We start from the raw sequence: 16,653 nt of genomic DNA on the forward strand, positions 1-16,653 counted from the left end.
TTTAAAAAAATGGTAAAACGAATTGGAATCCCTCCATATGGTGCACTTTTATGATATGCCTTTATTCAATACTTTAAAATCAAGTGTCCTGGGGGCGCCTGGGTGGCTCAGTCAGTTAAGCATCCAACTTCCGCTCAGGTCATGATCTCACGGTCTGTGAGTTCGAGCCCTGCGTCAGGCCCTGTGCTGACAGCTCGGGGCCTGGAGCCTGCTTCGGATGCTGTGTCTCCCTCTCTCTCTCTGCCCCTCCCCCACTCGTGCTCTGTCTCTGTCTCTCAAAACTAAACAAACATTTAAAAAAACTTTTTTTAAATCAAGTGCCCCTTTGGCTGACCCTCGTTCTAGTCGATTAAAAGGATGATGAGGGAAGACACAGGAAGTCTGTGCACAGGGCACCAAGACCGAATTGGAAGATGGTCCTCAAACCTTGAACCCTGGAGGCTCGGGGCGCAACACCACCCTGGGGGTGCAGCAGTTGAACTCGACAAGCTGTAGGGGGCCACGGCCAAATGCAGAATTTGAAAGCACTGATAACAGAAAACAATTTGAAGATGTGATGAGGAACATCACTAAACAGTCTCCGCAAGTTATGTAAACCAAGCCAGGGCAACAATCCAAATATCCTCCCCAGAGAAGCCTTAGGACAAATATGTTCCTGTTACTGAAAATTTTTCAGACTGGACGGCATAGTCACATTGTATTTTAAGCACCTTCCCTCCTTGGGCCACCAGCCAGCTGGGATAAGATTTCACTTCCCTGGGTACAGACTGGGGGAATCACCCAAGCGGCATTCTCTCATTCATTCACTTTGAGAATATTTCCCGGGCTCGGAGCTGATGGCTGCTCAGCCGGGTTCTCTGCGGGGGCCTCACAGGGCAGCCAGCAGTCAAGGTGGGAGCCGGGCTGCGTTCTCATCTGGAGGCTCGACAGAGGAGGAATCCGCCTCTGAGCTCATTCTGGCCATTGGCAGAATTCCCTCCCGTGCTGCCGTATGTCTGACTCGGGCCCTGGTTTCTCGCGGGCTGGAGGCCGCCCTCGTGAGCCTCTCCAACACGGCAGCTGACTTGTCAAGCCAGTAAAGAGACTCTGTCTCTCCGGTCCACTCGGACGAAGTCTCAGATAATGTAACATCATCTTGGGACTGACCCCTCCTCACCTCTGCCCTCTTCTGTTGGACCTGCTCCCACTCAAGGTGGGGGACACGGTCGCGGACACCAGGGGGAGGGAAACCACCGGGAGTCCCCCCACCAGGGTCTATGCCCCACACGCAGTGTGCGGAGACCCCGAGAGGGGGCCACACAGGTGAAGCTGGAGGAGGGGCGAAAGGCAGCGGACACGAGAGGAGCAGAGGGACAGAGCTGGGCAGCGGGCAGGCCCAGGCCTCCAGCGCTTTGAGGACGGACGCCCGAGAAGGCTGGAGAGCAACAGCGGTGCTCAGCGGTGGAGGACGCCTAACATTTGCTTTAAGTAGACAAACACTTCTCTAGGTATAAAATATAAACATCCTTTCGAGGGAGTGTTAACATCAGTTGCCTCCAGGAAGGGAGCCGGCGGCTGAGGGGACTTGGGCGCCTTTGGAATGTTGAGCCGTCTGAACGTACTGCAGTCGAGAAATGAATTTGTTCATTTTCTTGAAGCCATCCCTGAGGCAGCGATATGCAGAAGGGGCCGGGAAGCAAGCAGGGTAGCTGTGGGGAGGGGCTAGGTCCCCAAGGAAGGAAAGGGACCTCAGTAGTCCAAACCCGGGAGAGCACTATGACTCTGGAGAAGAAAAGACTTGTAATCTCTCTGGTGTTAGAGCCTTTTCCTCCACGTTTCCTGAACTCGCCGCCTCGTTTAGCTTCCCTCCGCCCTCAGAGATGTTGCCTGAAGAGCTCTCGGACTTCAAGAACATGGCTGTCCCTAAAGAAAGGCCATGGGTCCCCAACAGGTAGAGCCCACGTCCTTTTCACCGTTCCAATACAAAGTGCTAATTTGTCTTTCTCCAATGCATTTGATGGTCACTTCAAAGAGATTCTTCAAAGAGATTGCATTAGACCAAAAAAAAGGAAAAGAGAAGAAAAAACCCCCAACATTAACTACAGAATCCTGATGGGTTATGATCGCATTACTTTTCCCTGAACGCTATTCCCTGCTTCCTTTTTGTGCTCTAAATTACCAATTCTAGTCCCTGTGTAGCTAAATAATAATAATTACCATATAAATGAATATGCATATGTGTCATTTTTCTCCCCTAAAAGCAAGAAAGCCTGTTTATTTTGGATGAGGGTTTGTTTTGTTTCCAAACAACCAAAGCACATAATTAGAAGCCTCACCTCTTGCTCTCGAAGTCCTGTCTCCGCCGGGAAGAGATGAAAAAGGTACGGAATGCCCCTTGAAGCTCAGAAGGAATTTTAAAACAAATTAAAGGAGATATTTCTCTGCGCTGCAGGTAACAATGGCTTGGACGGGATCAGAATCAGAACGCAAAGGCCGGAAGGGGCTTCGAAGCTGAAGCTGGGCCTGGCCGTTCACGGACAAGGGCGGGAGGCCTCGTGAAGTGGGGGGACACAGCGTGCACTGGGGAGCCAAGAAGACAGTGGCCAACAGCAGAACTCCGCGTTTGCGTTTCTGTTCTGGGACGGACCGTGGGACCCCCGGCAGGGCACACAACGTCTGCAAGCCTCAGCTTCTGCAGCCCGAAATGCAGTGAGGGCAGGGCCTCCTCTACCAGGCTGCCGTCAGGATGCATGAGGTCACGGACGCGGCCCTCAGCCCTCCGCTCCCATCGGGGATCTCCGTCGACGGCCTCACTGCAGAGGCGCCCTGTGCCCCTGCGGTGTGGTGTTGTGGGCCAGGTGCCAGGCCAGGCGCCCCAAGTCGTTGGAGTCCAGGCACCCTCCAGCCACCATCACCAACACAGTAACAATGATATCACTAAAATCATTATAAATACCGAATCAATAGTATTAAATCAACCAAGAGTATTCATTATGCACGATAGAGTCGTACGGTACAACAGAACTCATAATAATCTCACTTACGCTAGAACTAACCGACAACTCTAATAGTAAATATTATCACCATCTTCATGATGGTGGCGGCTGTTGGCAAGGACCAGGGATGCCTGGTCTTACGCTCTGTCCACACTGCAGGTGCTGTGCAGACCAAACTTTTAGGTAAGCTCAAGAGGGTTTATAGAAGTTGCATGCGTGTTTCAGAGACTAACCTGGGTCACTGAAGGCAAGATTGGGATGCGCAGTTGAAGTCACAGAAGTGAGAAGCACCAGCTTTGCCCCAGAAGCCATGACTTCGTGACTTACGGAGATTAAAAAACAAACAAACGAGAAACGATATGAACAAAGCAGCCCGGTCCAGCTGGAGCCTGTGTCCGGACCCAGTGCCCGGATCTCCGAGGCATAGTTCAAGGTGGTTTATCTCCCCTGGGGAACGCACCCAGTGACCCAACCCCACAATTCCACACTTCTGAATTCCAGGTTGAACGCTTATGCACCTGAAACAGGCAGTAATTTACGAAAATAACTTACACAAAATAACATTTCTACGTCTTCAGATTGGGTTGGGTAAAGCCTGGCCCGAAGCCAAAAGGAGGGTCTGAGTGGAGAAGCTGAGTCTGCCGACCTGCCTGCCAGACCCGGGGTCTTTTCTTGTTCTCGCAGTCAGCTGGGTGGGGGGGCTCCGGGCCTCTCTTGCACCAAGGCAGCCAGGGGAAGCGAACACTCTTGACCCAGGAGCAGAACAGCCAGGACATGGCAGTTCTGGCTCGAGCTCCTGGATCATGAGGTGGTGTGGCATCGTAAGCATCTTAAAAAGAAATCTGGGGGGTCCTGGCTGGCTCAGTCGGTTGAGCATCCAACTTCAGCTCAGGTTATGATCTCGCAGTTTGCGAGTTCGAGCCCCGTGTCAGGCTCTGTGCTGTCAGCGCAGAACCCGCTTCGGATCCTCTGTCCCCCTCCCTCTGCCCCTGCCCCACTCGCTCACGCGCGCTCTCTCTCTCAAAAATAGGTAAACGTTAAAAAAAAAAAAAAAGAAAAGAAAAGACGGGCGCCTGGGTGGCTCAGTCGGTTAAGTGTCCGACTTCAGCTCAGGTTATGATCTCACGGTTTGTGGGTTCGAGCCCTGCATCAGGCTCTGTGCTGACAGCTCAGAGCCTGCAGCCTGTTTCAGATTCTGTCTCTGGCTCTCTCTCTGCCCCTCCCCTGCTTGTGCTCTGTCTCTCTGTCTCTGAAATAAATAAATATTTTTAAAAAATTTTTTTAATAAAAAGAAAAAAAAAGGAAATCTTAAGGGGGTGTGGGGAGATCCTGCCGCCTGCCTTTGCTGATGCTGAGAACCACCACGGAGCTGCCCCCACCGGGACAGCATTTGGGCTGGGGAGCAGTTGTGGCTCGAGAGGAGGCCACATCGCTCAGGGCGAGTGAGATTCCTGGGGTAGGAACCCAAGGGTTACTCCCTTCCACAGCTACCACGCCCTGGTTCCAGAAGCTCTCAGCATCCTGGACCGGCCCCACGTGCAAGGCTGTCTCTGGCTCTCTTAAATGCAGCTCCCATCCCGCGGCCAGGTCCCAGTCCCGGTGACTCGGGTACGCTCATGCCCAAGGAGAAACGCCCAACATTCGGCCAAACGGGGCCAGCACGGCCCTAAGCAGTAGAGAAGCAGCTTGGCCCTGAAGCGGGAAGAGAGAAACAGACCTGAACGCTTCCAGCCTGGTGATCTGCAATGTAAGAGTTTAATTGGACTTGGCAAACTCATTATCAATTATGGATTAAGGCATAGAGCGTTTTGTCCGGAAAGTGCCGGCCCGTTTCTAGTCACTTAGGAGGCCCTCCCCTCCCCCTTTATTCCTGACAAATGACTGTTTCCGCACCTCCCAGATAAAAGAGAGGGAACCTTCGAGAGGGCGATTGACTGATGGGTCAGTTTTAAGAAGAACTGATCTGAGGTTGGTATGAAGGGGGGTCCGGGCCTCGTTCTGCCTGCCACCCTCCCTCCCCGCCCCCCGCCAAGACAGCCCCTCCACAGACCACGCCGGCCCCATCTCTGGAGGTTTCTGTAACAACCTGGCTCTCCTGGCCTGGCTAGTGGCCCTCACGGCCCTTCTGACAGCTGGCCCTCCTTTGGGCATGCGAGGCCGTATCCGACTGCAGCTGGTGAGCTCAAGACCAAGGGACCCCCTTGCTCATGGGGGGCTGAGGCAGAGGGAAAGGGTCCAGCAGCAAAGACCACGTGGTGCCTGCAACAAGGCACTTGACTGGAGTAGGGGGAATTGAGCCAGATGGGCTTGGGAGCAGGTGACAAGTCTTCAAATGAGCCTATGGCTAAGGGGCCTTTCTTCTAGCACTGCTGGAAGGTGGAAGTTTGCTGTGTGGGGGTGTGTGTGTGTAGGAGGCTTTATTTCACTTGGGGAGGGGTGGGAGGGAGAACCTTGAGAGACAAGGCAGCAGGCAGGGCAGGAGGGAGGCTGGTGCTTGGACCAGGACTGGGCCGGGGAAGGGCTGCCCCCAGGCCTATTGGGAAGAAGAAACTGAGGCCGGCCTCTGCTGAGACCTAACCCAAGGGGGTGGGGGTGGGAACTGGGTCTGGAGGAATGAAGGCCCCCTCCCTCCAGGCTGGACACGGAGCCCGGGTCCTGTCTCACTTTCCTCCTCTAGGGCCTTAGTTCCTCCTGGCTCACTGGGGCCACATGACCCCCCAACCTCACTGCTCCTGCCCCAGAGGAAGGGGCCAGATCAGACAGGGCGGTGGACACAGAGCTTGAGGGAAGTTAGGGAATGAAGGGCGGGGTCCCTGGTGCACGAGGGGGGACGTTTGCTTTTTATTTGGAAATGAAGAGAGAAGGCAAAAGCGTTTTTCATAATGGTGTGAAAGTAGCACTTAGAACAGGGGTCCGGAAACTAGGAGTCCCGGGCCAAATCCGCCTGCTGCCTATTTTTGTAAATAAAGTTTTATTGGAACAAACCGTGCCCTTTCATCTCTGTACCACGTATGGCTGCCTCCACATTACATCAGAGTTGAGCAGTTCCAACACGAGGCCATATGGCCCACAAAGCGTTTCTGGAAAACGTTCGTCTATCTGCAGTTTAGAATGGCCTCTGAACTTGGGGCACTGGCCTCAGCCAGGCAGCGGGAGACCCTCAGCTGACTGGGAACAAGCTGAGGTCTGAGGAAAACACACTGTTCAGACCAGCTTTCGAAACCCAGACTGCAGCCTATCTGGGGCCCGTGGTCTCGACTCACAGGGCCGAGGACCGTGCAGACCAAGCCGTGACCAAGTGTGACCAAGTGTGAGAACTGCTGCTTGCTCACCAGCACGCTGGAGAGATGCCCGGGGATCTTTCCAGAGTTGGGCCTCTCAATGAATTTTTAAGCGAGCGAGTGAGAGAGAGAATGTGTCCAGATACATGCACATTAAAACAACGCAGGCATGTAAGCTGTGTTCTGGGCACGATGCGGTCGGCACAGTCCGCCCGCTCACTCCTTCTGAGAGCAGCTCTGATGGGTGGGCAGCATGCAGGCGGCGGCTAGTCGAGGAATCAGAAAAGTATGCAGTAGTAGGTGAACTGGGGAGGAAGAACAGAATTCAAAATACCACCAAACCAGCACCCCCACCTGGCCTTTGGGCAGCCTGAAACTGAGCACAGGTGACAGGGAGGGCCCGAGAGAAGGCCAGGAGGGGCCCTCACACCCGACCTGGGCGGTGAGAGGGGGGATTCCTGACACTCGGACAGCGGGGAGATCTCTGCGTGTTTCTCCTTCCTGTTTCCTTGCACCCCAGGCCCCAGGCAAGCCTACTGCGGTAGGGGTGCCACGGGGAGCCCGCAGGTGCCCGAAACCCTGAGGGGGCGGCGGGCCTTTCCTCTGCAGTCCCTAGAGACCGGGACAAAGCCCCGGTAATGTTTCCCTCTCTGTCCTCCTGCCGCTTGGCCCCAGTCTCAGGTGCAGTCACGGGAAGACTGTGGCAGAGTGGGACAAATAAAGTCCCCGCTTTCTGGCCAGAGGACCGAAAAGAGGAGCACCAGGGAACTGGGCGTTACCATGGAAATGGCAGAGCGAGGCATTCAGGAAAGCAACCAAATAAAGATGTCTATGGACTCGTGGGCTCCCTCCCAGCTGTGCGTGCAAGGGTCTGACCCTAGACAGCTTTCTAAAGACATCGAGGGCCGAGCCACGGCGCAGACCGCTGCCCGGGCCCCCACTGAGCGGCACACACACGGCACAGAGCCTCAGGGAGCCGCACGGCACTCGCAGAGGCTTTGTACACAGAACCCAGATGGGAACCACAGCACAGAGAAGGTGGCTGGAACTGGCGGCCTGAGCCCAAATGAATCAACTGCCCGCGAAGACAAAAGTATCAACACCCGCCGTAGGATTCAAACAAGACCCAGAGTCTCAACAGCAAAAAGAAAAATGCCCAGGATACAGAATCGCGCAGCCCAAGGACAGCCACGGATGTCTCAGACCTCAGACATCGCCGCTGACGTGACTCAGGCGCTGGAGTCAGCGAGGCGTCTGAAGCGGCTGGCTTTAAGCCGTGACGGTAACAACAAAGCTCCAACGAGTAAACGGACGGACAAACAGAAAGTCTCAGAGACAGAAGACAGTGAGAAGAGCCCACTGGAATTTTGAAAAACGAGAAACACGGCAATCCAAATGAAAAGCTCGCTGGATGGGCCCAATAGGAGAACAGAGACGGGAAAGGAGAGCCTCAGTGAGCCTCATAATCTGGTCCACGACAGAGGGGACAGAAACAGAGAACGGAACCTCGGCGACCCTGCGGGGGCCGCAGGACTACTGTTCCCACGAGATGGGGAGAGAAGGGTGCAGAAAGCCTGAAGAACCTGTAGAAATGATGGCCCCAGACTGCCCCGGTTTGGAGAAAAACGTGAACTTACAAATTCAAGGAACTCAACCAATCTCCAAAAGAACGAATCCAAAGAAATGCACGCCAGCCATTTGGTAACTGAACTGCTGGAAACCGAGAACACAGAGGACAATCTGGGAGGAAGTCGGGGAAAGGGACACGCTGCTTGGGCGGCTGTCCTTCCACTAGAGACCAGGCTGGCCAGGAGGAGGCGGGACCCTGCGAGGCGTGAGGAGAAAGAGCTGGGGATCTAGAATTCTGAATCCGGGGACAAATATCCCTCAAGAATGAAGGCAACAGGGGAGCCTGGTGGCTCAGTCAGTTGAGTGTCCACCTTCAGCTCGGGTCACGATCTCACAGTTTGTGAGTTCGAGCCCCGTGTCGGGCTTGCTGCTGTCAGTGCAGAACCCACTTCGGATCCTCTGTCCCCACCTCTCTCTGCCCACCTCCCATTTGCACGCTCTCAAAAATAAACAAACATTGTTTAAGAAACACACAAGAGATATATTAAAGTGAAATACTTTAACAGTGGTCAAATCGGGATAAATTGGACTTCGTTAAAATTAAAACCATTTGCTCTGTGAAAGCCACTGACATGAAGACAATAAGACTAGCTGTGGACCAGGAGGAGAGGCCTGGATACGACACGGTTTAACAACCCTCAGTGTCCCCATCTGCAAAATGGGGGAGTCATAGCACCGACCCAACAGAGCTCCTCTGAAGACCCAAGGAGTCAGTGTGTGCAAAGCCCTCCCATGGTGCCCATCGTTCCTGTTGCCCCCCATCTGCCCCTCCAGATCCCCCCCGCCCTCTCCAACCCCCTCTGTGCCCCAGGAGGCTGACCTCCATGGATGGGCTGCTTCGTCTGGACGCCTGCCCTCTGGCTTCACTGGGTCTGGCAGCAGAGAGTCGGGGGTACCCCCAGTTCTCCCTCTGCCCCTCCGGGTCCAGGAGTGTCCAGCTCCCTGTGGGGCTGGTCTCAGGTGCTCGTGGGTTACCTGAACTACCCCCTACTTCCACAACGTTCCTTTCCTTAAAGGCTCTCCTGTGACCCCTTGGGATGGGGCCAGCTCTCTCCTAAGACCCCCGATGGGTACCCTAGATTCCACCTTGTTGTCTGGCTAAATCCAAGGTGAAATTCACACACTGAGCTTCACGGAGCTCTGGGTCGTCTGTCTGACCCTTGTCTGCAGGCCCCGGGTCACCTCTGTGCTAGGACCTGAACCCACGCCCCTCCCCTGCCCTTCATCTGGTAACAGAGCCCCTCTCCCTGGGAGCCCCCCAGCCGCTCCACGCGGTTTCTTACCCGCCTGATGCAGTCCTCCTCACTCACACGTTCCTGAATCAGTCTGACGAGCAGGGTGCTGGGCACCTTCTAAAGGAAAGACGACACACGGAATGAGGGCCTCAGCCCGCACACTGGGCCACAAAGGATGTGTAAGTGGCAGCCCAGCGGGCTCAGCTGAGGAGCCGGCTGTGTGGACACAAAGGCTCGCCAGTCCCTGGCTGACCGCCCAGTGGCCTCCGTAAAGTCCAGGCCTGCCTTGCAGCCCTCCCCCCGCCACCCTGTGCTCCCCACCACATGTGCACACCTACCTCGACACTCTTGCTTATCCCGTGCCCCCGCCCAGATGCTCCCCCCACCCCACCCAAGTGACTCTGGGTTCCCTCAGGTCCGTGGCCCAAGTGCCACTGCCTGTAGGCCGCCCTCCGTGACCCTCCCCAGGCTGGGCTGGGGGTCGCCATAATGCCCGACGGCAAACTCTGTCACTGCTCTAACCACACGGCCTTCTGGGGGTCTGCTCATGTCCATCTCCCCAGAAAGTTTCAAAGTTCCTGGAGGAATGGGACTGGCTTACACAAGCAGGGAGAAGCAGAGGCTGAACTTGAACCCCCTCAGGGCAGCCAGAGCCCCGCCCCTTAAGCACCAGCGATGGCAGGTAAGTGGGGGGGAAGGGGGGACAGCCTGTGCAGGTAGGAAGTTAAGGGCGGCTGACCTTCTGTCTCGCTTCTGAACTTTCTCTGGCCAGAATCAACACCCCAGTTTTTACAACCAAGTCTTGAAGGCCCCAGAGCTGACGCCTGGAAAACCTCCTCCCAGGTGTCCCCTTGACCCAAGATCATTAAAAGCTGGTGCTTCTCCATACACACCCCAAATGCTTGGCCAAGGCGGACTCCCAGGCCAGCCCCAGACCGCACATCCTAAGCTATGTCAGGGCTGAACCAGCCCCCAGGGGGGCGGGCGGGGGGCTCCCGCCAGGCACAGATGAGGGCCCTTGGGTGTGCACTGGGTGCACAAGGAGGCGCCCAGGTGGCAAGAAATCTACCTTCCCTTCCCTTCCCCAAGCTGGGGACCCTGGAGTGGGACCATAAGAAAGAGGGGGCAAACACTTTTCCCTAACTTCCAAAGTATCCACTGGGGAAAATCCTGGATCTTTCATTCTAGAGGCAGCATTTGTGAGGGTCCGGAGACACCAGAGCCTGCCTCCGGAATGCTGTCGTGTCCGCCTGGAGTGCGGTCAGAGCGCCTGGAGAGACCGGGAGCTGGGACACGGCGGCGCCTCTGGAACAGGCTTAGAAACGGGCTTTGGTAAGTGCTTGTGCATGTGGCAGAATGCGTCCACGCCTCCCCTCCGCTATGTCCTGGCAGCGAGCGTGCGGCGAAGGGGCTCGGGACAGCTCCCACGCAGCGGAATTCGGAGGGAACGGGGCACCGGCGCAGGCGGAGAGAAGCCAGGGGACGGGGGAGCGATCCCCAGAGGGGCTCAGCTCCTGTGCACCCAGCTCCTCCACATTCTGCAGGTAGCGCCCTCCCCTGCCTCCCCTCGAAGCTGTTTGGATGGGTCCCCTGACAAGAGCAGGCTGCACTCGGGCAAAAGAAGTTCGGCGGTGAAGGACCTCCTTGGGGACACAGCATTCCGGGTAACTGGCTCACAGGGCAGGGACAGGAGCTGGAGGGAGAGGAGGCCGAGGGCTCTGAAGCCCTCAGACAGAGTGATTTCAGAAGGTTATGTCTGGTGTCAGGGGGAGGATAGGCCAAGTGGGTAAAGAATGTTCATAGGGAGACCCTTGGGGGGGGGGGTGGTGGCACTGATTGGTCGGGGACTCAGACACTCATGATTTGGGCCCTGGCCACCCGCTGAGTCACACCGGACGAGTCTTCAATACTCTGAGCCTCAGTTTCCTCATTTGTCAGTGAGACAAAGACAAGGTGCCTCAAAGAGTTACCGTGAGGATAAAACGAGGTGGTACGCGAGGCGAGCCTGGGACGCGCCCAGCCCCCAGCAAGGGCTCAGCGCCGCGGTCATGATCCCCCTGAGTACCCTTAATATACCCTGCATGCTGCTTCCTCAGCACGGGTCTGGACAAGCAGCTCCACTCAAGGGGGTCACTGGTGCCTGGTCTGTGTCACCTCCCACTGTAGCACACGACCAGGGGCCCAGACCTCTCCCCACTCACGCTCACATCTCTGACAAAGGATGTGGGAAGTCAAAATAAATCCCAGACACGCAGGCCTGCTGCTGGGGGTGGGGGAATCTGGGAGCAGAACGCAGACTCACCCTCAGCATCAGGGCTCGCCTCCCCACCGCTTGCCCTGGGCTGGCTCCCTTCATGGTCAAGCTTCCCACTCTTGGCTACACAATGGCTGCTGCAGCTCCAGCCAGCTAGGTGACCTTGAGCAAGTCTTGACCTCTTTGGGCTTCACACACCTCATCCAGAGAAATGAGTGGCAATTCTGTAGTTTTTCCTTTTATTTTTTTGTCCCTCATCCATACACCCTGCCTCCTATAATGCAAAGAACCCCCAAAACTCCTTGAGGAGCCACCCTCGTGCCCCGCAGCTTGTATAGTTTCTGTGGGGTCAAGCCCACCGTCAGATACAGTGGGGGACCCTAATTGGTCCAAGTTGATCGGTATATCCCACTGCTGGCCACTGTGATTGCTTCAGACGCTGCCCATGTCCCAATCCTGACCAAGAGGCATCAGGTCCAGGACGTGGGGTGTAATCACCAGGGGCAGGAGCCCTCGCTTTCCAGCGGATCCCAAGCTGAGGGGCTGGAGCCACGGCAGGCACTTGGCAGGCATGAGGGGAGCGTGAGGACACGAAGCCAGCACAAAGGGAGAAACCAGGTCTCAGCTTCATCAGGATGGCTTTTCCACGATGTGGAATCGGAAGAGGAAGACAGAGCAGACGGCGAGAGGGTGAGGGAGGGGGTTCCTCTGGGAAGCATCGGACTTGTCTCTGTCCACTGGAAAGTTCTGGGGCCACTACGGTTTCTACTGAACGGACGGCGAAAGTTAAGAGCAGGAGTGAGCAGGAGAGAGAGAAGGGGTGAGTGTATGACACATCGAGAACGAGGAGGCCAGAGAGGCGAGAGGGAAGCGAGCCAGCATCCGGTCCCTGGGTTCGGCACCCCCGAGACACCTGTGTCCTTCCGTCCGCCCTCTCCCTCCACCTTGCCAATTCCTTGCTCAAGCCAGTCATTCCCCCACCTGGAGGTGCACCCCTGGAGAGCTTGTGAGAGCACAGGTCACCGGCCCCACGCCAGGGTTTCTGATCCAGTGGGTCTGGGGTGAAGCTGAGAATCTGCGTTTCTAACAAGTTCTCAGGGATGCTGAGGCTGCTGGTCCAGCGACCACACCTGGAGAGCCACTGTCTTAAATAAGCAAACTCCAGCAGCCAAGAGCCGTACCCGGCTTGTGCTTGCGAGAGGCTGCTGGCAGGGGCCGGGGGGTACCTTTCTGCCCCACCCATATCCTCTTAGCTCTTCCGGGGAAACTTCCCCCAGCTGGCTGGCGAGGGGAGGGGGTCAACGGCGGGGGGCAGCCCTTTCCTGTTCCCTCCCGACCCCAGGCAGAGTCAGTTTCCATCCTGAGGCCCATTTCCCTTGAGACTTGTCTCCTGTCCCTGACAACACCCATTCAGGAGGCAGCAAACAGGTACCGGGACGGGGCGGGGGGGAGGGGGGGAGGGAGGAGCCCAGGGGGGGAGCCGAGGGGGGTGCAAGGCAGTCAAAGAACAGGGTTGAAAGGAGACAGGTCCAGATGGGGTACAGCACCCGCAGGGGTGTGCCCGGCAGGGGACAGGCCCCTGACTTTGAGCACAGCCCCTCCCGGGCGCCCCCCGCCGCTCCCCGCCTTGGTGCTGTCTCCATGCCAGCTTTGATGTGTCACGTCAGCAGCGGGGCTTCCACGGGGCGCTTCTCGGAGTCCCTGCCAAACTGTCTTTGTAGGAATCAGACTCCCTCCTCCTGGAGCTCTGCCGTGCTCTCCCACCCCGGTCCCGCAAGGCCTGGCTTTGTGGGGAGACTCGGGGACAAACCGACGGAGGCCAGCGAAGGCCCAGAGGGTCACCGAGAAGGCCCAGATCAGATGCAGGCCCCTGGCCCCTCATCTCCCTGCTTTCTTGTCATCAAGGCCGCGCTGGCTCCTGGCTGGACCTCGCTTCTCCTTCCAGCTTCTGCACGGGGCCCTGGGGCAGAGCCACCGATGTGCTGACCTCAGAGGGGCCGTCCTCCCCTGAACGACGCGACGCTGGGCTGCTGTTCACAGGCGGCCAGGTGCAGTGGAAGCTGGCTCTGCCCCCTGGGGCCCCTCACTTCACTGATCACACCTGGGCTTCCTCACTGGACGGCAGGAGCCTGCGTGGTCCCATCCCCGGGCCCCATCCTCTGGCCCCTGCTGCCCCGTTGTCGCCTTGGGTGACACTTGCTCAAGAGTCAGAGACATCTCAATCTGCAGCATGAATTTGCCCCGGGAGCAGAGGCAGGAATCGTTGAGACTCCTTGTCGCCCCCCCCGCCAGGCCCCCTTCCTCCTACAGTGCTGCTGGTTGGGGGGGGGGGGGGAGGGAAGCCTGCACTTGGACTTGAGCTCACGTTAAGACCTGGGCAGAGAGTCTTTAAAGACAACTCTCATTTTAGAGTTCCTGCTGCTTCTCGGGGCTGTCGGCGCAGGTCTGGATGGCAGGCACTCTCGGAGCTGTGACACAGAGGGTCACAGAGGGAGGTGGCCCAGAAGAGACCCTGTGGTGGGAAAGGCCAATGAACTTCACCGTCGCCTTGAGTGGCTAACTGGGGACACGAGACAGCGGGAGGGCCCCTGCGCTGTGCGGCCCCCAGGACGCAGAGCAGCAAGGTCCCAGAGGGGATGGCTGGAGCTGACGGAGGCCAGCCCCGCCCGGGACCCTCAGCAGTCCTCTGAGCACTGCAATCCTGTGTGCAGAGGCATGGGTTCTTTCATTTGGATACTAAAGAAAATGGTGACTCTGGCAGCTGGGCGCTTGGGTACATCGGGTTACACCAGATTTTTACATTTGTAAACAGAACTGGAGTTAGGAAATAACACTGAAGTTAGAAAGAACCCACTCTGGATCCTGCCTGTCTGACCCACCGGCCTTCAGAGTCTAGGTCACTTATTCATTCAACAAACACAGGCCGTTGTGCTCTGATACAATAGCCGCAGGCCGAAGAAAACTTGATCTGGCGATAATGATCGTGATGAGGAAGGGGAGTGGCGCTTGGGGTGGGTCCCCCAGGGACCATGTGAGAATTCCCCGGGGAGCATTTGAAAAATCCTGATGCCTGGCCCCAACCCCCGGGCTTCACACTAAACAAGTCCGGCAGGGCCCATGTGAGCCTAATGTGCTTCAAAGATCGAGAACTTCCGGACCAGGCAGCCGCTCAGGGAGGTTTACAACTGTGTATTCTTCCTGCAGGGATTTCAGTGATAAAGTTCTCCCCCCCCCCCCCCCCCACTAGAAATGAAACCATTCCAGAACAATCACACTCAGCTCCCGCTGCACAGAAATAGCCTTCCAGTGTGGAGACTCTTCACCTTCCTGTCACCTCCTGTGTGGTTAGAGGCGGGACTTGGTTCTGTTCCCCGTAATCTCCCAAACCCCAGCAGGGCCTGCCCTGGGCCAGAACCGACGGAGGCACCGACTCTCAGGCTCATGCAAGTGCAGGGTCCGCCCCTGACAGCAGGAGCCTCCTTCGCTCTCGTGCCCTGGGCTCCTGCCGGCCTCGCCCTTGCTCCCCACCCCACCCCCAGGGCCCCCTCACCTGGGTTTGGAATCAGGGTGGGCCTAGAGAATGGACCAGAGCAGGCAGAGAGGGGAAAGGATCTGACAAGACCGGGTAAACTGAGAGCAAAGATGGCCCCGGTCAAGGCGGAGAGGAGACAAGAAACACCTGCCCAGGGCGGGGTTTATACCCAGAGTGCCCTGGGGCCGGAAGACTGTGAGAAAGCTGCCTCCTCGGGCAGAGTTTAGCCCTGGCCAGATCCCGGAGAAAGACTGACGAGTTTTCGAAGTGTGACTGTGTGCGTCTTACTTCCTTCTGGACAGTGGAAATAAGCGAAGGCCACCCAAATGGAAACAAGCAAGGCTACGAAGTCCGGGCTCGCTCTGGCGGGGACTCACCACGTCACTCGGGTTTGGCAGAGGCTCAGAGGCCGGCAGCGGAGCGGGAAGGCCTCCCGGGTGTGCCCTGGCAGCACTGCGGCCCGGGCAGCGGGGGGACGGCCACCTCGAAGCGGGGCGCCCCGTGTGCTTGGCTTTCTCAGGTTGGCCGCACGTTGGAAGGAGGGACAAAAAGGAGGGAAGCTGTCCGTTATTAATCAAGCCCGGGCCACGCGGGGCTGACCGCCACGGGGTTCTCGCTGGGCTTCCTGGATCACACTAGAGGCAGCCGTCTGATTCCCCCCCAGTCTGCCCTGGGACCTGCTGGCCTCCTGAGCTGGTTACTGAGACAACGGGCGGGTTTCCTGGGCCGGCTGCTGCAGGCTTGGGTCAGAGCCCTATTTTTATATACGGTCTGGTCATTGCCTGGTCCATCTCTCAGCAGACAGAGACCAGAACAACTACGGATGAAATGAAATGCTGTATGGGTTTTTCTCTCCAATAACCGGGGAGCAGGGCGATGCCGGGGAGCACGCGGAAAGAGATGCCGTGAGCAGATACTGGTTTAAGCCGGCGATGGGCCCGTGAGGGTTCTGCTGCCTTTCTCACAGCCTCTATCGTTGCAATAGTTTATAATAAGCGGTTCCAAACAAAAGCGCTGGTTCCAATCCCTGGTCACCTTGGATACCCTCAGGGGTATGGCCGCCTGTGCGGGTTTTGTGGCACTTTGCCCCTTAAGGAGGCTTCTCCTAGTGCGACCGTGGTCACGGCTCCATGGACCCCCTAAATCCTGCGGCCTGCGCGCTCTTCAGCCACGAGTCAGTGCCTGGTACTCAGTCCCTGCTCAGAGAACACTTCAGGGTAAGGGGATGAGTCAGCCAAGCCCACGACTGCACGAAGCTTCCAGGCCCCTTAGCCTGGATCTCCCCCACGTCCCCCAAAGTTCCCAGGGGCCTGGAGAAGGAGTTCATCTTTGGGTCTCCCGTGGCACCGCGCTACTTCCAAAAGGCTGTAAAGGGTTCCCAGTCCGAGGGCGATTTAAAGACGACCCTCAACCAGAGGCCACGCCTGGCGACGGCCACCTGCGGCCAGGCCAGGCCAGGCGCAGCCGCCCTACGCGCACCGTCCTGGCTCTTCAGAACCTCTCAGTCCTTCATCAGTCCTGACAGCCTTGCCTTTCATCTTCCCCCCACCCCCCCGCTTCCAAGCCAAGGAACCCCGATAAGACACCCTTGAAAGCACTCCGATGTGGTCTGAAATATGCTGATAATTAGCATAATGAAACCCAGGAGGAATTTCCTTAAAATCCTCCCCTCTGCTGAATTTTATAAACCTGATAAAAGCATCTTTATCCTGGAAATGAGCCTGCCTCCCCTTCCCCGAGAGGCTGT

The 16,653-nt window shown here is 57.1% G+C and overlaps 1 protein-coding gene across 3 annotated transcripts in view; it reads right to left on the reverse strand.

The window, feature by feature from the left end:
• The window catches only part of AK8 (adenylate kinase 8), a 128,092-nt gene that overhangs the window by 97,202 nt on the left and 14,237 nt on the right, over window positions 1–16,653 (reverse strand). For all 3 annotated transcript variants that reach the window (XM_043567003.1, XM_043567002.1, XM_043567004.1), the window contains one exon: window positions 9,169–9,237. In XM_043567003.1, coding sequence (XP_043422938.1) covers window positions 9,169–9,237 — 69 coding nt within the window. The remainder of the gene's footprint in view (window positions 1–9,168; window positions 9,238–16,653) is intronic.

This window comes from Prionailurus bengalensis, chromosome D4 (assembly GCF_016509475.1).
Source record: "Prionailurus bengalensis isolate Pbe53 chromosome D4, Fcat_Pben_1.1_paternal_pri, whole genome shotgun sequence".
Classification (NCBI taxonomy): Eukaryota; Metazoa; Chordata; class Mammalia; order Carnivora; family Felidae; genus Prionailurus; species Prionailurus bengalensis.